This window comes from Manis javanica, chromosome 1, assembly GCF_040802235.1.
Source record: "Manis javanica isolate MJ-LG chromosome 1, MJ_LKY, whole genome shotgun sequence".
NCBI classification, from domain to species: Eukaryota; Metazoa; Chordata; class Mammalia; order Pholidota; family Manidae; genus Manis; species Manis javanica.
In genome coordinates, this window is record NC_133156.1 from 28,809,852 (window position 1) to 28,831,752 (window position 21,901).

Genomic DNA, 21,901 nt, shown 5'->3' on the forward strand with positions numbered 1-21,901 from the left:
AATCAAGGCCTCTTCTAACATAAAAGTATCCGTAACTGACCTCCTTTCTAAAGTCTGATGTATCATTCGATTCACTCATTCACTGAATTAATCTTTTATAGAACACTAGCTATAGGTTAAGACTGAAAGAATAAAAAATATACATATAGGCTCATTAACTCTAGGAGGTCAGTACATAAAAGGGAAGCTGAATGTTTATACATGTGACATAAGACAGGTAAGAAAAATAGAAAATTAAGCTTCTCAATGTAAGAGGTAGTAACTTGTGAATACCAATTAAAACAAAATTCAGCCTAAGTAAATGAAATGAGAAATTGTTGAGAACCTAACATTTCTGTCCTGATTACATCCTGACATAATCACATAAAGGATCATAAGGTAAATATGACAAAGTGACAGAGGATTTAAGGGCTGATGGAAACAGAAATTGTGGGTAAAATTACCTATGTAGACAGATTTGGGTCATTAGCTGCTGGTGTCACCTCAGTTTCCCTGGCATAAATACATACCTAGGGAGGCTGAAAATTATTTGAAGATAACTCAGCAGAGAAAGCACAAGGTTTCTTGGCCATATTTGTTTGAAAGGGACCTGGTATCTTAAATTTCTTGACACTTCCTGCCTTCTAAGATTTGCCTGGGCCTTTAGCCCTTGTAAATGAGAATTGGAAAGGAATTGAACACAAGGTCTACCTGGCATGAACTACAAGAACAAAAGATGGCTAAAAGGAAAATAAAATAAAAAGAAGTCTTGAACATCTTTGCGCATAAAAATCAACTCAAATATCTAAATTCATACAACTATAAAGCTTTATCATCTAAGTACACAAATGTTTAACCAATCCCTACCACCTTCTTGTCCCACAAAATACAAGATGCTATACAATTCTTGCTACAGGGATCACTAAAAAGGAGTATTTTGTTGCAAATACATAACATATATGCATTTCCACCTTTTAAAAAGATTTTGGATTGAAAGCCATCAGACTACCAATTTAAAAATAATTTTCTTAAAACATATTTTGATAAAGGCCATAGGAGCACCTGTTACATTATTCATGTGCCCAATGGCAGGACTTCTGATGATGAGACCAAATAGGTCACATTAAATCAATAGAGTATCTTAGAAATAAAGCCAATATGACTAAATCCACAACAGATTACATGAAATACCTCATGTACAATACAAACCTAGTTTAATAAATAAAGGGAACACAGATAGATGACAGTACTCTGGGAGGATATTCAGTTCCTTGTGGCTCACTCACAGTCTTCTCTGAGACTCCACTGCCACTTCCACCTGGGCAAGTCTAATGGTGCGGCCATGAAGCTTGTAGCCATCTTGCCTTACTAATGCCACGGTGCCAGGCTGCACCCCAATACCAGCTGGCACATGACAGATAAGTTCATGCTCATGAGGGTCATATTTGTCACCGATGGGTGTCATCTTTTCCAGGCCATGTTTGGCAAATACACTTTTCAGCTTTGCTTCTAAAAGTGACAACCCTCGGAAGATCTTCTCCAGAGTGAGCTTCTGGTCCACAGGCTGTGTTTCTTCAGAAATGCACTCTGTAGTCTTCTCCAAAATGTCCGCCACCTCCACCAAGTCCTTACAGAAACTCTGAATTCCTACAGAGAAATGACACTTCTTTATTGTTTGTGAGGAAGTCACTGTCGTATGGTGGAGGCCCAGGTAAATGTATAGTATACTGGATACTCCAGGATGTGGCAGGATTGCCACCCAGGACTCAGGGATCATCGTCAGTGATTACCACCTCAAACCACCTGACAAGCCAACGCTTCTCTTAGCAGGCATAGGACTAAGAAGCCTATCTGTAAATGGGAAGATGCTTAGAACCCAAGAACTAGGTAAGATTATATACAACTGGCTCAGAAACCTGTCCTTCATAAACCTGACCATTTTTATATGCTTCTTGTATTTTTGTTACTATTTACCTTTAGTACTGAGTTGTGTACATTTTGAAAATTCTTGCTTGTCTCAGTTGTGCTAAGGCATGCATTCTCAATAGGGACAAGGTTTTAGTATTTCATGGAGGGGGGGGACAAAAATGAAAGAAACAGTTGACAAGACTGTGCTAAGCAGGAGTCAAAAGTGGTTTACTATTGAGGACTGGCTAAATAGGAATAGGAAAGTAAGACAATCCATAGATAAGGTGAAATCTCCCAACTGCCTGCTATGAAGTTATATATACTTGCTGGAGATGGGCTACAAAACTTGCCTAGTCTTTTTAGATAGAGTCACACAAACTATTATAAGAGTAAACTCAGTTGTTGAGAACTCTTATTACTCCCAACACTGCATCTTGATTTTTTTTTTAGGGAAATGATAGTAAAGAATATCATCATTACATTACCTATGATAACGTCAAAGTCCTCAAAGGAGTTGGTGAGGGGTGTAAGATTGTTGATCTGGTTTTAATCCAGGGACCGGTTTAAGGCCCTGTGCCAGAACAGGCAGCCACCTTAACTGCACTCAGAAGTAAAAAGGAAGCAGCAAGAGATTATAGAAGAGAGATTTCCCATAATTACTGCCTGGATTCTCAAAGGACTGACTGACAGAAAGGTAGGAATTCAACCTTTAACTTCTGGGTGATAGAGATCCATTATAGCTTCTTCTTTTTTTTAAAAAATTTTTATTAAGGTATTATTGATATACACTCTTATGAAGGTTTCACATGAAAAAACAGTATCGATACTACACTCACCCATATTATCAAGTCCCCACCCATACCCCTGCAGTCATTGTCCATCAGTGTAGCAAGATGCCACAGTCACTATGTGTCTTCTCTGTGCTACACTGTTCTCCCCGTGACCCCCCACACCATGTATACTAAACATAACACCCCTCAATCCCTTCTCCCTTCCTCCCCACCCGCCCTCCCACATCCCTCCCCTTTGGTAATCACTATTTCCTTCTTGGAATCTCTGGGTCTGCTGCTGTTTTGTTCCTTCAGTTTTGCTTTGTTGTTATACTCCACAAATGAGGGAAATCATTTGGCACTTGTCTTTCTCAGCCTCCGCTATAACTTCTTAAGCAAAACAAGTGCAATAGGATTCAAATTCATCTAATAATAACATACATAATGGATTTGAGGTGCTGGGGACATGACAGACGGGCAGGAAGATATAAGAAACAGGAGAGCTAACTGAATTAGTCTTGGTATAATATAGTCTGGCATGTAAGAGGAGGCAAGAGAGAGGAAAGAGTGAGACAAGCAGGTATTTCCAGGAAACGAGACTGGTGTGATCAAAGCTCTATCAGATACCTCCCAGACTCCTGCTAGGGACGGCAACCATACATATTAATAGCTGTTAATGAGATCAACTGAAAAAGTACAGGAGATTAGCCAAAGGCTTGGAAATTATGCCAGTAAGATTAAAATTCCACCCAAGAGAAAAGAATGCCTCTAACAGACTATCAGGGACATCAAAGGCAACCCCTGGCTATTCAAAGGAAGACTCTTAACAGAATTTTGAAAGCAGTGAGCTTCTGGGCTGACTTGTACACTTCCATGGTACAAAGAGTCCTGGCTCCTAGTCAGTAAAGTTGTGTTTATTTGGGTAAACAGAAGCCTAGGTTCTCTTGTTTGTATACTGGGGGGTTCGGTCTCTTATTCTATTCTAATTGTGTTACTTTTATAGATGGCTGGTGTCTGCATCATTTCTTAGGGGTAGAAAAAAAGAATCTCTGTGACCTGCTTAAGAGGTGGGTTACTGAGACAAAACTGTAGTTTGCCCAGGAGTCACCATGCAGTATTATATAACAAGTAACAATAAAAAAACTTTCTACTTTTTCTATGTCAGTGCTCACTGAGCAACCTCCAATTTTTGGAATATTTCTGGCCGCTAGGAGGAAATGGTCTAAACAATGACTTATGTGGCATGTTTTGCTAGACACATTCTGCTCTAAAAATTAATGAATGAGATTATCAAATTCTTTTGAGTTTAGTGAATGTGTGTTTGTTCCTGGGAACCTTATTAATTCTTGAGGAAACTGATATAAGCCAGTTCCTAACTTATCAACACTCGACCTCTGGTAAGCCAACTCACCCTGCTCCCAGTAAGCAAGAAGTCTTCCTAAGTCATCACAATTGGTCTATGTTTTACAGAAATCCCCTGTAGCTCAGAGGTCAGCAAACTTCTCCTGTAAAGGGCTATGTAGTAAATATTTAAGGTTTTGTGGGACAAGAAACAAAAATCATGGACAAGAAACAAAAATCACAAAAGTGAAAATAAATTTTCAGATATTTTTATTATGGAATTCAGAACTGTGTATATGGACTAACAGAAGCCTGTAGGCTGTAGTTTGCCCAGCCCTGCCCTGATAGTTGGAAAATGTAGATGAAAACTTGGATGAAATCCCAGGATTACAATTTGGGGGTCAGTACATAGCTGATACTCAAAGCTTTGAAATGTAATGTCTATAGCACTGAAAGAGAAGCAGAAAACTGCCAAAGAACTGGGGCTGGACAGTACAGAACTGAAGAGAGTCCCATGCACAAACAACAGATAAAACCCAGAGAACAGGAAGTAGTATGATACAGGGGAAGGAATAATACCTTAGGGGTCAGGAGATTAATAGACTCTTATCTACATCTATTACCAATTAATTTTTCAGCTCACTGGTGAAAGGAGATTGGACTAGATAGCATCCAAGGACCCCCAAGCACCTTCACTCTATTATAGTGAAAGTATAATGCTCCATATTAAGTTGTAATGTTCCATATCAAATTACAGCAAGTAATCATAGATTTGTCCTCTACCCTTGAATCCCTGTTACTCAACTGGTTACTTTCATGAATACATTTAGAACAAGATGTTGGGCATTTAGTGAAATATTTCTGAAAGACTCTGAAATTGATAAGACTGGTCAATGAAAAAAACACATGTGATCTAGCAGAACCTTCATGGCTATCTTCTTCTATATTGTCTAAGCCTTTGTCTTTGAGTTATTTTATAACTTTGCCAAGTTGCAGAATACTGATAGTAACGCAAATGGTTCTTGTCCATAGTAGTGAAAACTGTCTGGTGGAGGTAGAGTTGATTACTCCACTATGGATATAGGCCAATATTGCTTTTATAAAGCAAATTTCACCATTCCTGATTGCCTATGTGTCTGCTTTTGGGATTCTCCAATGAATACCTTACCTTAATGATTCACTTGTTCATTAATAAGTTAAACAGGTTTGTCTAAGCACTAGAATGTCAAATGTACATTCCTGAAAAATGAAACAACAAAGCATTATTTTAGCAAATGGTTCACCTGACAACATTCCCAATAAGCACACAGAAACTTATGAGAAGAGTGGAAGGGCAAGCTAGAGATCAGCTAAGGACCCAGATGTGTTCTTACTATGTTCAGTGTGCAGAACTGCCTAGTAAATGTCATTAAACTAAAAGGCATTTAAATTTTTATTGTCAATAAATCTCTCACCAAATATCTTGGCGTCTTCTACATATCTCTGGGTCCGCCTTCTTATATTTTCACCATTGGCTACAGCTCTCTGGTATCTCATCTGAATACCAAAAGCAAAGTCAAAATGATGAGAAAACACATGCTGACTGGTGAAAAAGAATGTTTTTGCTTACTTTACAAGTTTTTTCCTCGCAGTAAGTTTTTATTAAAAAAATGAGGTGTTGTAGGAATCTTAGATCAGCTACTCCAAACCTCTGGCCAAAGCAAGAACCTGATCTTATAGCAGCCCTGATACATCATTTATCCTGCTAGTCTACACATTTAACACGTTTTCAAGCTCATCAGCTTGAGATGACAAAGCTTTATTTTTCACATTCATCCATCACTGACACCCTCAAATGTATTTAACTGAACTCAACTCTAGGACAACCAAAAGTAAGTTTTAAAAATGTGTCATTTATTGGGAGGGGGTTATTTTAGCCCCTTTAATCTTTCCCTTTCATTCTCGTAATTCCTGGTTCCTTTAATTGCTCTCATAAGACATGCTTTCCAACCATCTTATCATTCCAGGTGGTCTTGCTTTGGAGTTACTCTAATTACAATCTCCCTAAAGTGTGTCTGTCAACCCAGCAGCGGCAGAGTATGCCAGATGCAGTCTGGCTGGCAGAGTATGATGATAAATGACCTCACTCATTCAACATTTACTGACTGTCTACTACATTTTAGGCACTGTAACTCTTTTGAAGCTACCAAAATATCAGATATCTAGGTACTGAGACACAATACAAACTGAAACGAGATTACTATTCTTAGTTATGTTTTGAACTACCACAGTACTTTGCTAATAATATACCTATAAGAGAGTAGAGGTAGGGTGAGGGATAAGAAGCAAATCAGAGGAAACTTAATTTTAAAAATTGACATAAAAAACTTTTACTTGGATATTAAAACCAGAGAGAGGATATAACAGATAATATAAAATCTACTCACTGTTAAATCCTGGACTTCCTTCTCCAGTTTAACAGCTTTTAACTTTAAGGCTCGTTGTGCAAGAGAGGGCCCAAGCTCATCAGGAGGGTCCTCAGAAGTGCAGGCCTCACCAGCAGTTCTCTGGGTAGCAGTGCTGAAAGGATGCAGACATCCCCTACAGTGGGAGGGAGGTGGTGCATGATGAAGAAATGCCATCACATACAGACAAAGCTACAGCAAAGTTCAGAGATTGGCAAGTTTCCCAGATTGACTCTCTAGACAAAATGTTTCCAGTCACAGTAACTTATAAAGTGCTTACTAAGTACCTGACAGTGTTGATGGGGCTTTATGTAAATTATCTTTTTATTTCCCAACATGAGATAAATACTATGATTATTCCTATTTTACAGATGAGAAAACTGAGGCTCAGCAAGGATTCTGACTTGCTCAAAATCACATAGCTAGGATTCTCTTAGCCAGGATACTGAGCACCAGGCAACAGAAATTGCCAGAAGTAGGGACATAAAAGTCAGCAGGAGAAAACCAAGTTCTAATACCCAGAACCAGTGGGGCAAAATCAGAAGGGGGAATTCAAAACACAAGCTGTATATTTCTGGTTGAATCATTCATTTTACAGATGTGGAAAATTAAGCCCAGTAAAGGGACCATGTCAAACTGGAGTTAGGCCTAGAATTCTAAAGCTTTCTTGACCACAAACACTTAAGACTTTTAGGTAAGAGAACCTCTGCTAAGAGAAACTCTGTGTAAAAAAAGTAAGTCAACTAAATACTTACAAATGGTATGTGTTATGGACTGTGAACTGTAAGCAGGTGAATAAAATAGATTCTTGTGTTCAATTTTGTTTGTAATCTAGAATTTTGCACAGCTAAAATGTTTGACATATAGTTCAGTTTACATAGGAAGAAATTTAGAGTAGGAGCTAGTTTGTAGATCTTGGATTGTAGCAGTTCTGACTCCTTCAAAATGTTCCCATTATATCCCTCCTGGATGCTCATAATTTGAAGCAAAATCATCAAAAAAATCAATCTGTGACTACAAAAGGTCTTTAAAACACACAGTTTATTTATATAAACTGGCATACAATAAAGAGTAGTTACTGAGGTGACTTCTGAGCAAAGGTTTACCGGGGATAAAGGAGTTTGCTTCAAGAAACACAAGAGGGAACAGTCAGTACAAAGATGTGGGCAAAATGTCTTTTATCTTGCAGACTTTACAGGCCAGCCCTGAACTCAGTTATTGTGATCTGATGTCAGATTACATATTATTCCAAATTTTTGATTCAGAAAATATGGTCACCATAGATCTGGAGTAAATCACACAGGGTAAAATACCTCCCTCTTTCTATACCCGTAACAAACTACATTTATCCAATTTAAAGTAGATCAAAATATTCTCAGGGCTAGCTTAAAGGTAAAAAGGCCAGAGCTGCAGTCTGGAAGAAGGGAGTTGTGACTGATCCATTCAGTTCCTACTGCTTCAGAACTGGAGTGGGTGAAACTTAATCAGATGCTATCTTTTTTCTTCTGGTCACTTCCCTACAAGCCCTAGGGCAAATTGCTGAGGTTAGGTGTAGTATGTTAAGATAAAAAGGAGGCCACAGTTCCGCAAAATTACGATTCCCCCACGGCTTGATTTACATTTCCGGGGTCTAACCTTACTACCCTCTCTCCTCAGTCATTTTTACTCTTTCTGAGGAAGAAACAGCCGACGAGGAAACAGCCCCGGTAAACTACACAGAATCGTCCCTGCGAATAATTCACACCGCTTGCTATTTAAAAGGGTCGCTAGAGGCCTGGTTGGCTTCCAGTCTGGGTTCCACCATTTCCCCAGTATTTAAGTTTGGGAAAGTTACTCAACTTTTCTAAACCTCAGTTTCCCTGAGTAAACGTGAGAATAAAAATACTCATAGTTTTGCAGTCGATGTAAAGCTAGGGGTAAGAGCAGCAACTCTTCCTCTTTCTTTGTAGAAACTCTGCCTTTCCACAGGCAAGTGGAAAGGCCATCTGGAGACCTAGTCCAACGCCCTCCTTTGACCGACAGGTAGTTTGGGCCGGGTAAAAGTCCACGGACTGGCCCAAGGTCACACAGTGGGTCAGAGGAGGGAATTCCAATTTACCGGCAGACAAGTCAGCTGGGGAGAAAAGGCAGGGAGAAGTACATCCCCAACTCGGGAGAAGCTCCGGGCCTTAGAGAATTCCCACCTCCGAGCACATGACCTAGGATCTTTCCACCTTCCTGGGCCTGGCAAGGAGGCGGGGCTATGAGCCTCAGTTTCCCTTCGTAAAATGGGGCCGTGAGCTCATCCCTTTTGCAGCAGAGAGTCTGGTGGTTCCTCCCTCTCGCTCCGCGCCGACAACCGACCCTCCGGCTTCCTCGTTCCACAGCGTCCTCAAGTTCCAGACACCCGGCCAGCCTCGCTTACCTGCCATCGGACGCGGCAGTCGAGGTCAGGAGGCGCTGCACCCGCCGCAGGGCCGCCCACAGAGACCGCGCGGCCATGTTCCCCTTCTCGGCTGACGAAATCAGCGCAGGCGCACTCCCTGCAAGCGAGATACCACGTTTCCCGGCAGCCTTCGCGGGGGTTTCCCTCTCAGGGCCCAGGACCTAAAGCTACATTTCCGGTTGTCCTCGCGCGCTGGTGGTGTTCCGTATCCGGTCTTCCCGAAGATACGCAGCACTTCCGGTCCCTTGTGTGTTTGCCGCGTACGATGGGTTCCTGCCGCAGGTTAGGCTCTGTGCTATTCGTGGATTCTGTGGCGAACAAAGGGGATCACAAATATACTCCCATGTAGCTTACGTGAAGTTATAGACAACAAACAAATGCAAACGCGATATACAGTCAAAACATGGCTAGTGTTTCAAAGTGTTGGGCATGGCGCTGCGGAAGCCTAGGATACGATATGGCCGCGTGGGGAGTTTTCCCAAACGAAGTAGTATTTGGACTGAAAGCTGAAGAATGAGTAGACGAAAAGAGGTGGAAAGTGGTTAAGGTAGAGGTGAACAGCATCTGAAAGACCAAGGCTAGGAGAGTATTTCCAGTTAAAGGCTGAAATACTAAGGAAGGGGAGGGGCAATACGGGACACTGGTTAACCCTGGCCAGACCACGCGAGAGATTTAAAAACATTGAAGCCTGACTCCCTCCTCTCTCACTCTTTTCATCCTTCCCCACCCACCACGAATTCCCTTGCTTTCTGTTTCTCAGTGTGGTGTATTTCCCCATTTCCCGGCACTAAAATGTAATCTCCATTAGGATGATTTTTTTGGTCTGTTAGTTTCCAATGAGCAATGGAAGAGTGCTTTCATGTAGTTCAAACATTTTTTTTTGTTTAATGAACTTCACTGTAATGGAAACACACTACAAACTCTTTACATGCTTAAGGGGTTGCCTTGACTGCTGTTTGGAAGAGATTGCTTAGTCTGAGAAAAGAGGTAGGGAGAGAAGCTGTTGGACTGGTCCATGCAAGGGAGAGCTCTATTCTGTCCTGGGGTCACCTCTGCAGAGAGACCTTTGTAACTACTTAGTCTAAAGTACCTACTCTTTTAGGTCTCTCCCGCACATTTTTGTTTTCCATCTTAGCATTGTATTTCTTTTCTGTTTTTCCACTAGAGTGTGAGCTTCATGAGGGTGCTTTCTTGTTTATAGCTGTGATTTCTGACATCTAGTACAGTAGGTGCATATAGTAGGTGCTTAATAAATACTTGTTGAATGAATTAATGATATTGGTCTCAATGGAGATCAGAAGAAGTGGATGAATTTTAGACTTAGTAGGGAAAACTGACAGGATTTGAGGATCAACTGACTGATGATTAGGGTTGAGGACACTTGGGGTTGCATGACTAGTTACTGGATAGTCCCTATGGTCAAAAAACGTTTTTTTAAAGGGATGTAAGTATGTTTTTATTCTGAATTTTCACCATAGTGGCTTACTTGTGCAGGAGTTAATTAGGTTATATTTTCTCTCTGCTTGTCTGAATTCTGTGAGGACAGAGCTGGAGTCTTTTGCATTTTTATATTCTACCAAAGGTTCAGCTCAAATGTGTTGTAATCAACATTTTATGTTTCCTTTTGGCCTTAGAAGGAGAGTAACACGGTGTAAAGGAGGGATTATAATCCCCTTTTATATCTGAGAAAATTGTGGCTCAGAGATGTTGATGAACCCGTTCAAGTTCTCTCACGGAGGATCCAGTGACACTAGAAATCTGATAGTCCAGACACTTGGCAGTGTTGGGAAGGATGGACCCATGAGCCTATACTTTGAAAAAAGACACCCAACAAGGAATATAACAAGAACTGTCATCCATGCTTTAGCCATTTTGCTTACACTTTTCTTAGCTGTCTAATGTACACCAAATGTGCTGCATGTGTGGATCCAGTCATTCATCTTTTTATTAAGGCTAGTGTGCTTCTGAATGCTGAAGTGCAAGGGGAGGGATGGATAAAGACCATGGATAAAATAGAGCCTTGGAACTAAGAAAGACTGCTGCCTCTACCACTTCCTAACTGGCATTCAGCAAGTTATCAAACCTCTCTGGGCTTCAGTTCTTGAACTGTGAAAACTGGGATAATGGAAACTGTCTCACAGAGTTTTAGTGAAGACTAAAGGGGTAATGCCTGGAAAAGTGATTATTTAGCACCAAGACTGGCTACATGGCTTAAAGGGCCAAAGGAAAAATTAGAGCCCCTTGTTCATAAATTATTAAGAGGACAACAGCAGAGCATTAAACCAAGCCTAGAGCCCAACCAACTTTTGTGACTACACAGGTTGCATTCTATGAAGCTGGCTTTGGCTAACACAGTGCCTGATATATGGAGTGCTCAATAAATATTTATTACTAATTATCTAGGTTTCCCCACTCAAGGAATCCAAGATCTATTGGCTGTAAAAGACAACCCTAAAATAACTGCATGAGAAAGAATCTGACACACTGAGGACACAGTTGGAATGTTGGGTGTCATTCCAGGATCCACCTTTTAAAAAACATTGACAGTTAGGATTATGTGAGCTCCTTTTTCATTAAAGACATTTAGTGGAATCTGGATGATAACTTTCAGTAATGGATTGGTTGCCTTTTAGCTTTTGGTGACTGTAATTACCATGTAAAGGTCATTTCTTCAGTGGAAAGAACACAGGATTTTGAGTCAGAAAATTCTGACTAATCTAGCTTTAATAAGAACCACTATTGACTGAGCATTTCCTATTTCTTGGACACTGCAAGATGCTTCCCATGTATTATCTCATTGAATTCTGCCAATAGACGTGACAGTTATGCCTCTAGCAAGTGTCCAGAGGTTATTCTATGATTTCCCTTCTCTCCCCTTGAGCTAACCTCTGAGCTCTTGTGTTTAAACCGTGTTCTCTTTATTAGAGGGAAGTATGGTAAAGACCTACGAAGTGCCCAGTGTTGAGAAAGGAGTGAGAGTGGCACAGTCAGGAAACTGCTCAGGATTGGAGGTCCTTACTCCCCTATAAAAGTACTAAGTGTTGATAAGAGGCACTTAAGTGGCAGAAATGAGCCACTGTCCTCTTGGTTCTCCCTGATAGTTTTACTTGGTAGCAGATAATGGAAGGTTAGATTGGTGGGCCTCTGAATGCAAGATAAAGATAAAGACATAAAGACTGTCACCTGGATTTTTAATCATAGCTCCTGGGTGCCTGAGTGTCATGTAAAATAGGTAAAGGACTTAAATGACAGCAAATGACTTCACCCTACAATGCCTGAAACATCCTATGACCATTAGAAATACATGCTTCTGTCACTGAGTACCACTGGGGGCTTAAAATATGCCAGCTGCTGAACCTCTCCTTGCCTGCTGCACACTCAGATCTTTGATTTGAAAACAAATCGGATTCCAGTAGCTGCATCTAGTTGTATAATTTGCATATTCTCTGAAGCTTTTGCTCATTTTTATGCAGGGAGGGATAATTCTATTGATTTTCAGCCTATTTATGTTTTCCAGAGTTTGTCAGTAATGCCCAACGTGAATTCATTAGCACAAATGTGACTGTGAAAGAGCAAACCGGGACCGACTCCATTTTGTTCTGTGCCCTCCATCTTGAGTAACTATGTCCCTGACATGACCCCTTTCCGGTTTTTCCACCCCCCCCCCCCCCGCCCCCACCGCGTCCGGGAAAGTTCCCGCGCAAGCCTCCCCGGCCAATCAGCCAAGACCCACAGTCTTCTCAGCCGATCAGCGAGAGCCATAACCATCACCCCACCAACTGCCCCTAGCCCCCTATAAAACCTTTGTGCTTTTGAAACTCGCTCTCTCTCCAGCATCTTGCAGCTGTGTCTGTGCAGACAAGAGACTGAGCTCGAGCTAGCTCGAATAAAGGCTCTTTGCTTTTGCATAGGACTCGGCTCCCTAGCAGTCGTTGGGGATCACGAATTCTGGGCATAACAACTGGATTCATGTCTCATGTCTTTGTACTGCACTGTGATGCTTCAGCACTGGCTTCCTTTGGACTGTAAATGGGATGCTGAGAATGGTATGGAATGGCTTATTTATGTATGCTTTCATTTCTTCCGAAAGGAAAACAAAGACATTTCACAAAACTTTTTCAATGTGCAGATTTCTATCTCCTTCCACCCTTGTTTTTCACCCTCTGTAAAGTTACAAGGATGTTCTCTATTTCTCTCTTCCTTTCTAGTTCTTCCCTCCCCATATCCCTTATAATCATGCAGACAACAAAGGCTGGTCTTTTGGGTGCCCCAGAGAATGGTGTCTTCTGGTGTCTCTTTGTAAAAAAAAAAAAAGTAAAGATAGACAATCTGGTGTTTCCTTTGGAATGAAATCTTCATCCTCTATCTAGGTCTTCATTTCCCATTCCTGAGGTAAAGAAAGACAAGACATGTCAGTTTGTTGACTATTCTAGTGTAACTTGTAGGATAAGAACACTCCACTGCACCTAATTATATAAAGATCACTGGCTAGATTAGAGAGCTGTGGGTCTTAGTCCCATTTCCTCTTTCTGTATCCTTGGGTAAGTCATTTCTCCTCACTGGGCCTCATGTCTAAGAGGGCTCAAATGTCACAAAGTTTGTCTTTCTCAAATAAGGAAACGGGCCCAGAAGGAGAAGGATGGGGGAACTGCATCTGACTTCAGTGCTGTTCCCACAGCACCTTGGGGTGGCGCAGGAGGGTGATGGGAGAGAAACCAGAGCATTTTGGTAAGGAGGGTGAGGACAGGCAGTCCACAGGGCTCCGTTCCTTCTGAGGCTTTTGAGTTCATCTGAGTCATAACCAACAGTGAATGGCTTTTTACCCGTAAACAATGCACGGGATTTCCAGCCAACCCTAGAGGTGAAGGTGTGAACCTGCGTAGAATGTGATAGTTAAAAAATTCTTGGTGGGAGGATTCTTCAATCCCTCTGTGGGCAAAATTGTATCATTTCCAGAATATCTCGCCTCGCTTTAGTACATCTGCATATCAATAGGTGTTCAGAGGTGGAGAGAAGTATGGCTTTAGTGCATTTGCATCATTCCTCAGTGGAGAGAAGTTCAATCTCCATATCAGTGGGTAATTACCTGGGCAAGGAGGGTTTATCAGTACCTGAGAGGTGAGGGGAGGGGCGGTTTTTGGCTTCTGCTGGAGCAGGAGAGAGAGAAATGGCCCCAGACTGCAGTTTGTGAGCAATAAATGAATTTTAAACTTTATTTCTCCCTTTGACTGATTTCAGTTTTTAGAGGTATTTTGCCCCAGGATTTCCTCTCCCCAGACTTAACACCCATCCTGCTCCTCTCCCAGCCTTCATCATCTAAACTGTAGGATCTGAAGAATCAAAAGTTAGCATAAGTACAGCCATCTTAAAGGCTTAAATACCACCCCCTAACCTAGAAGGAGGAAAATTATTAGAATCTTGAAAAACAAGTTAGTCAGCCAGTGTTAAATGTAGTGACCTTTAATTAGCTGACCTCAAATCAGTTAATCATACACACCAAGCTTATCTTGCTAGAACCACCCTAAACATTCCGAAGGTAATCTTATCTAACCAGACCCCAGGATGTGGCCCCAGGCAAAGATTTATGTGTCTATGAAAAAACACTGTATTGTGATTGTGGAAAATGTTGCCCCCTTTGAAAATGCTATAAAACCTGGCTTTGTGTGCTCAGGGTCCTTGTTGAGACCTGCTGCGTCGGGCTAACTTGGACGCCAGCTAGCTGGTTCCTGAATAAATTCCTCTTGCTTATTGCATCAAGAGATGCCTTTCATGAGTGATTTGGGGCGGCGTCCTCCTCTGGGAGAATCCAACATTTGGGGGCTCGTCCGGGATCATGTGCTCACCCCGCTTCACTCCCGAAGTCGCTCTTGGAGGAAGAGGTAAGATTAGTGGCGCCTTGGTTTGTCTGTGTTCTGTTTTCTGTTTTTCAGTGAGACCGGTCAGAATTCTGAAAGGGGGTACCCACTGTCTGGCAGCTGTCCCGATCCCGTAAAGGGGTCGAGACTGCGGTCGGTAGACGTACTAGGAGCACCGCAGGCTGCAACCCTGGGGGACGCCTCGGGGAGGTTGGGAGGCCAGGGACGCCTGGTAGCCTCCCGTCTGTTTTTCCGGCAAGGTGAATCTGATGAGATAGGGTTGATTTTCAGGCGCCAGGAATATCAACCCTCTGATTCCTTTCGGTTTCTGTTTGAAAATCTGAGAAAAAACAAAAAGCGGCCGCTGTGTGTCTAATCTGTGTGTGTCTGTTTTTTGTGTCTTTCACATGCCTAATAATTGTTATACTGACAATGGGACAGATTCAGACAACCCCCTAAGTGTGTAAATGAATATATCTTTCTACCTCCAGATGGTATTAATGAAATTGATTTAAAGACAAGCGCTTGTGAAAATTGAGTATTCTAAAACTTCCAGAAAACCTGATAAAAAAGTGTTAAGCATTAATGCTAATTTAAGTTTGCCTAAGGCGGGCATGTCTTGGTAGTTGTCGGCTGCCTGAGTTTACCTAGAGTCTTTTGAGTCATGTTATCTGCTAAATCTTTTAAGAATAGAATGCTTAGAAGCTTGGCTTTGTCTAGTGTTCAGTGGGGGTCTTGTGAGTAGGCTAGCTTAGTTGTTGCAGGTAGGTGAGCTGGATAAGTGTGGCAAGTGAACACCTTTTTAATTGTGTGTTGCAGTGTGTATGCCTACCTGCAGCCTGAGAATCTTTGTAGTAACTTAAAGCCTTAGAGTTTTGTTAAGTTGAGAAGATGTGCTCTGTGTTTGCTGGGAGATTGTGCTGTGAAGCTCATGGTTGCAGAAATTGTAGAATGTGTTCATAAGTTTGTCAGTCTAGGGAATGTTGGTTTGACAGTTTGCAGTGTCCTGCTTCTCAGTGTTCACTGGAGGTTGAAGTTTCTAATAGTTTTGAGTTCTGGTTAGAACTGATGGAGAGGGCATTTCTCTATGCTGGAGGATGTATGTTTTGATGAGAGAAAGTGTAAAGAACGGAAATTCGTTTTGTTGAAAGTAAAAGAGAGTGATTGTTCTGAAGTGCAGCTATTTGTTTAAAGAGAGAGAACACTGAATGTAAAAAGAAAGCTGTAGAAGGCTTGTGGAAGAGTTAGTATAGTCATGCTGAGTGAAATTGAAGCGAGTAAGTCTTGGTATCGAGTGCACAGCAAAATTAGAATCTTGTTTCCAGTTAAACAGTTTTCTTTAACTGTTAGTCTGCTCTTAATGTTGAAAGATCAAAGCAGTTTCTCATGCTTAAAGTATCAGTGAGTTGCCATAAAATCGTAATATTAAAAAGACTAAAAGCTAAAGTTTGTTAACTGTATAACCTTTATTTGCCTTTGAAATATTTTGTTATTGAAAATGATTGCATGGCCTGAGAAATTGAATTATTTATTCCATATATTTTTATAAGTGGAAAAATCTCTAACAAACAAATGATTAAAGTTGTTACTGATTATTTGTTTTCTTAATTTATCCTAAGCAGAATGGTAACAAAGCTTTCTTCAGCTGATTAAATGCACTTAGTTAACAAACCAAAATTTATTCTTAAAAATTAAACTGTAGAATCTGGACAAGATTATGTTTCTCCCAGAAAAATAGGTTTCACTGTAAAGGTTTAGATGGACGAACGTGTGACTACTTTTGACAAAAGTTGTAATAGATTTTTTTGAGAACCACCAGGTCTTCTTGTTTAATTTATATGCTGTGGATATGTTTGTATGTTTTAAAAAACATGGAGGACTCCATATTTTTTTAATGCAAATAATCTTATAAGCTGCTATGCAAATTCTATTAAAAAGCTCTATCTACTATTAAAGAGTAAAACATTCTTGAAGCTTTCAGGGAAGACCTGTAGACTTAAGCACTTTCTCTGCTTTTTTGTATCTGGTCTTATACACTTATGCTGAGTTATGTTCTTATTATTTTCACTGTTTGTAAGCTATTGATTGTAAGCCAAAGGTCATCATTTCTCAGTCCCTAAATGAAGAAGTAAAATGCCTGATCTCTTTCATCTCAAAGCATATTTTTGGTCATATCTGAATATCTGTGTGAAAGAAAGAGACATTTAAATTTGAGATTCTGCTTAAACTTTTAAGTTGAATTTGACTATAGCCATATTCATTCTTTGTATGTATCTCTAACAGGTCTTTTGTATGCCTGGTGATATTATACTCTGCCTTCAGTTTAGACAGTTCTTTCAGCTAAATGTGAATTCTTATTGTAGCTTTTTTTCCCTTCCTGAAGATGAAAGCAGAGGAATCTACCATCTGCTACCATTCTCTCAAGAATGCTTAGTAACCTAGAATTATTTTGACTTTCTATATATTGTCTTTTAAACTGACAGCAGCAGTCTCCCCTGCTGCCCCACCTTTTTAAGATGTCTCGTTTACTGTGCTGAGTATATAGACAATAAATGTGTAATGATAGTTCTAAAAAAATTAAATGCAAAAAGGTGCTTTTACCTCTAGTTAACTCTGATATTTTCCAGAGGGCCCCTGGAACATGTCAGAGGATTTTTTTCTCATTAGAGAAAGTATTTGACTGGTTTGGCTTGTTTATCTGATATATATATTTACCAGAAAAGCACTGTCAAAGAGAATGATGCTAAATTTTGTTAGTGAATGTTTTGTATTACAGAAATATCAGAATTTCCTTATGTCAACTGTCTTACAGTAAGCTCTCATCAGATCTTTAACCATTGTCATTTGTAAGTCTTTTGTCATTTATAGTCAGTTTTATTATTCCTAAACTAGTAAGGAACTAGATTTGAGCAGAACAGGTATTAGTTACATAAGTTTACATAAACTAAAGAAAATGATTTTGTGTCTTTTTGTTTCAAATGTTGCTGATAAAGTGTTTTAACCTTGTTCTCTTAAACTGACAACAGTTCAGTAAATGACTATCTTTATGAGCAGAATTGAAACATCCTTCTCTCTACTTGATCCCTCCAGAGTTTAAAAATTTTCAGTGACTGTTTTTGTATTCCATGGCAGTATGTTTATTTGCACGAGTTCAATAAGAATCTGCTTTCCTTGTGAGAAGACTACTTAAGAACACTGGTTATACTACCAGGGCTTTGACTGGAATGTCATACCTGAGAGACATGTGTATGGACTCAGATGTGAACAACTTTAAGGAACTAAGATTGACTTTATAAAGCCAACAAAGCCCCTTAGAAGAACTGGCCTGGTACCTTGCTTACAGAGTTCCCAGCAGCCTTACCAGGTGAGTAAAGAAGGTCACTTCCTGGCAGGTGCAGAGACCTCGAGAAGAGAAGAATTCATCCAGATCTACAGGTACTGCAGGCAAAGACTGATGGCAAGTCTGGCTTGGCTGTCTGGCCTCAAGAGGCCTTTAAAAGTTCAATCTGAAATTCCTTACAAAAAGTTCCAGCAAAGCATATTTAAAAGAGCCTGTGTAATCAATTGCTCTTCTTGCTGCACCTGTGCAAATAATCAAGCCAGCTGTTAATTATTTTCTTAACCTAGTTACTTCTAGTAAAAATGAGAGTGATTTTAGAGAGAAGTATTGTTTCAATAATGCAGCCTCCTTCCAGAATAAAAAATCCAACTCCAGATGTTGCTACATAACCTAATAACACAATTTGTTTTATCTTGCCTAGAAGCCACAAAACTGCAAATAGTAATAGAAATGAAACCCAGAATGGAAGCGCCAGCCTTCTGAGGCCCTCTCAACTGACCAGTGATGGAGACCTAGCTGCACCCTTTACTGCGCCTCCTTCTCAGCACGAAGCAGCCAGAGTGGTCATCGCCCCTTTTCCCTAGCAGCAGCTAGAGTCTCTATCTGTAGAAGAAAGAATGAGACCATACCCATAGCCTTCCCTGGTAAAAACAGGTATTTAATCCCTCCTCCCGAGGGATAGTGGGCTTGTAACACTGGAGTGACCCCATGTGTCTCTACTTCTGCCTTCAACTCCTCCCGTGATTTCTGTATCATAGTTCAGCTGGTGCCCAGGTTGATGTATCATGATAATCTCTCATTCGTAGCTGAATTTGAACCTAGGCATAGATATAGGAGAGAGCCGGTCTCGCTGACCTTAGCTGTGTTGTTAGGGATAGGAGTCGCAGCCGGAGTGGGAATGGGGACAACTGCTATTGTCCAAGGGAACCAACATTATGAAGGACTAAGGACAGCTATTGATGAAGACTTAAAGACCATAGAGCAATCCATTACAAAACTTGAAGAATCTCTGACTTCCCTCTCTGAAGTAGTCTTGCAGAATAGATGAGGGCTGGATCTGCTGTTCCTAAAAGAAGGAGGACTGTGTGCAGCTTTAAAAGAAGAATGCTGCTTTTATGCAGACCATTCCGGAATAGTAAGAGATTCAATGTCAAAGCTTAGAGAAGGGCTAGACCAGAGAAAGAAAGAATGGGAAGCCGGCCAAGGGCTATTTGAATCTTGGTTCACTAGATCCCCGTAGTTTACAACCCTGATATCCACTCTGTCTGGGCCCTTACTCATCCTTGTGTTGCTCCTCACTTTAGGACCCTGCATACTAAATCGGCTGATAACTTTTGTTAGAGAAAGAGTGAGTGCCGTTCATGTACTGATGTTGAAGCAACAATATCATTCACTCACCCAACAAGGAAACACAAACATTCCATGATTGGAATGTCCCTAAAGAGAAGTGGGGAAATGTAGGATCTGAAGAATCAAAAGTTAGCATAAGTACAGCCATCTTAAAGGCTTAAATACCACCCCCTAACCTAGAAGGAGGAAAATTATTAGAATCTTGAAAAACAAGTTAGTCAGCCAGTGTTAAATGTAGTGACCTTTAATTAGCTGACCTCAAATCAGTTAATCATACACACCAAGCTTATCTTGCTAGAACCACCCTAAACATTCCGAAGGTAATCTTATCTAACCAGACCCCAGGATGTGGCCCCAGGCAAAGATTTATGTGTCTATGAAAAAACACTGTATTGTGATTGTGGAAAATGTTGCCCCCTTTGAAAATGCTATAAAACCTTCTGGCTTTGTGTGCTCAGGGTCCTTGTTGAGACCCGCTGCGTCGGGCTAACTTGGACCCCAGCTAGCTGGTTCCTGAATAAATTCCTCTTGCTTATTGCATCAAGAGATGCCTTTCGTGAGTGATTTGGGGCGGCGTCCTCCTCTGGGAGAATCCAACAAAACCACAGTTGCTCAGGGCAATGACCTGGAAGTCGTCCTTGATTCCTTTTCTCCATCCTCCACATACTCATCAGCAGATCCTTCAGCTTTACTTCTAGAGCTAGCCACTTTATATCATCTCCTCTAAACTTGTCTTATCTTTCATCTACATGACTACTTCCAACCGGGTTCTCTTGTCTCTTCATCAATTCTCAAAATAGCTAGAGCAGTCTTTTAAATTTTTAATGGTTTTAAAATTTATATCCAAAAATTCCTGCTCAAAACTTGTAGTGACTTTCCATCATGTTAGACGATAGCTTGCCCTTCATGTCAGAACAAAATCCAAGTTTCTTCCAATGGCCTACAAGGTTGAAGGTGAAACAGATTATGGCCCATAGGACACATCAGGCCCACTGCATGTTTTTCTATGATCTACCAACAAATATTGGTTTTCACATTTTTAAATGCTAGAAAAAAATTGAAATAATAATTTATCTTGACTTATGAAAACTATATGAAAGTCAAACCTCAGTGGCCATAAATAAAGTTTTGTTGGGATCCAGCCATGTTCACCATTCATTTATATTGTCTGTGGCTACTTTCTTCCTACAGAGGTAGAGTTGAGTGGTTCTGAAAGAAACCATGTGGTCCACAAAACCTCAAATATTTATTTATTTAACTTTCTAATATATATATTTTTTATTTTTATTAAGGTATTATTGATATACACTTATTTAGGTTTCACATGAAAAAACAATGTGGTTACTACATTTACCCATATTATTAAGTCTCCACCCATACTGCAATGCAGTCACTGTCCATCAGTGTACTAAGATGCCACAGGTACACTATTTGCCTTCTCTGTGCTACACTGTCTTCCCCATGATCCTCCCCACATCATGTGTGCCAATCATAATACCCCCCAACTCCTCCCTCCCTCCCCACCCACTTTCCTCACCCCTCCTGTTTGGTAACTACTAGTTCCTTCTTGGAGTCTCTCACTCTGCTGCTGCTATTTTGTTCCTTCAGGTTTGCTTCTTTGTTATACTCCACAAATGAGGGAAATCATTTGGCACTTGGCTTTCTCCACCTTGCTTATTTCACTGAGCATAATACCCTCTAGCTACATCCATGTTGTTGCAAATGGTAGGATTTGTTTGTTTCTTATGGCTGAATAGTATTCTATTGTGTATATGTACCACATCTTGTTTATCCATTCATCTACTGATGGACACTTAGGTTGCTTCCATTTCTTGGCTATTGTAAATAGTGCTGTGATAAACATAGGGGTGCATCTGTCTTTTTGAGTCTGAGAAGTTGTATTCTTTGGGTAAATTCCAAGGAGTGGAATTCCCGGGTTAAATGGTATTTCTATTTTTAGTTTTTTGAGGAACTTCCATATCGCTTTCCACAATGGTTGCTCTCACTTACATCCACCAGCAATGTAGGAGGGTTCCCCTTTCTCTGCATCCTTGCCAGCGTTTGTTGTTCTTAGTCTTTTGGATGGTGGCGATCCTTACTGGTGTGAGGTGATACCTCATTGTGGTTTTAATTTGCATTTCCCTGATGATTAGTGATGTGGAGCATCTTTTCATGTGCCTGTTGGCCATCTGAATTTCTTCTTTGGAGACTGTCTCTTCATGTCCTCTGCCCATTTTTTAATAGGGTTATTTGCTTTTTGGGTGTTGAGGTATGTGAGTTCTTTATATATTTTGGATGTTAACCCCTTGTCAGATATGTCATTTACAAATATATTCTCCCATACTGTAGGATGGATGCTTTTTTGTTCTATTGATGATGTCCTTTGCTGTACAGAAACTTTTTAGTTTGATGTAGTCCCATGAGTTCATTTTTGCTTTTGTTTCCCTTGCTCGAGGAGATGCATTCAGGAAGAAGTTGCTCATGCTTAT

At 40.6% G+C, this 21,901-nt stretch overlaps 2 protein-coding genes and 1 long non-coding RNA gene across 11 annotated transcripts in view; 1 reads left to right on the top strand and 2 right to left on the bottom strand.

Annotated features, from left to right (window-relative positions):
- Positions 1-793: 793 nt before the first annotated feature.
- Positions 794-8,979, bottom strand: GRPEL2 (GrpE like 2, mitochondrial). Its single transcript, XM_017656520.3, has 4 exons — positions 8,847-8,979; positions 6,425-6,578; positions 5,453-5,534; positions 794-1,626 (listed from the first exon to the last, which is right to left on the bottom strand). Exons 1-4 carry the CDS (start codon positions 8,921-8,923, stop codon positions 1,262-1,264), a joined length of 678 nt encoding a protein of 225 aa, XP_017512009.1. The 5' UTR covers positions 8,924-8,979; the 3' UTR covers positions 794-1,261.
- A 22-nt stretch (positions 8,980-9,001) lies between these two features.
- On the top strand, positions 9,002-19,956 carry LOC140848326 (uncharacterized). Of its 2 annotated transcripts, XR_012128998.1 has the most exons (3): positions 9,052-9,149; positions 12,779-12,913; positions 14,539-16,933. It is a non-coding gene; the product is annotated as an uncharacterized lncRNA (long non-coding RNA). The 2 variants fall into 2 exon arrangements; XR_012128999.1 differs by lacking the exons at positions 12,779-12,913; positions 14,539-16,933 and adding an exon at positions 18,484-19,956 and having other exon boundaries at positions 9,002-9,149.
- The window catches only part of AFAP1L1 (actin filament associated protein 1 like 1), an 88,821-nt gene continuing 75,954 nt past the window's right edge, over positions 9,035-21,901 (bottom strand). For 4 of the 8 annotated variants that reach the window (XM_073230910.1, XM_073230909.1, XM_073230951.1 and 1 more), the window contains one exon: positions 9,035-9,175. In XM_073230910.1, the coding sequence (XP_073087011.1) occupies positions 9,035-9,175 (141 nt within the window). Of the gene's footprint in view, positions 9,176-12,911; positions 13,255-21,901 lie in introns of those variants that run through there. The other 4 variants (XR_012128972.1, XM_073230913.1, XM_073230917.1 and 1 more) reach the window with 2 other exon arrangements.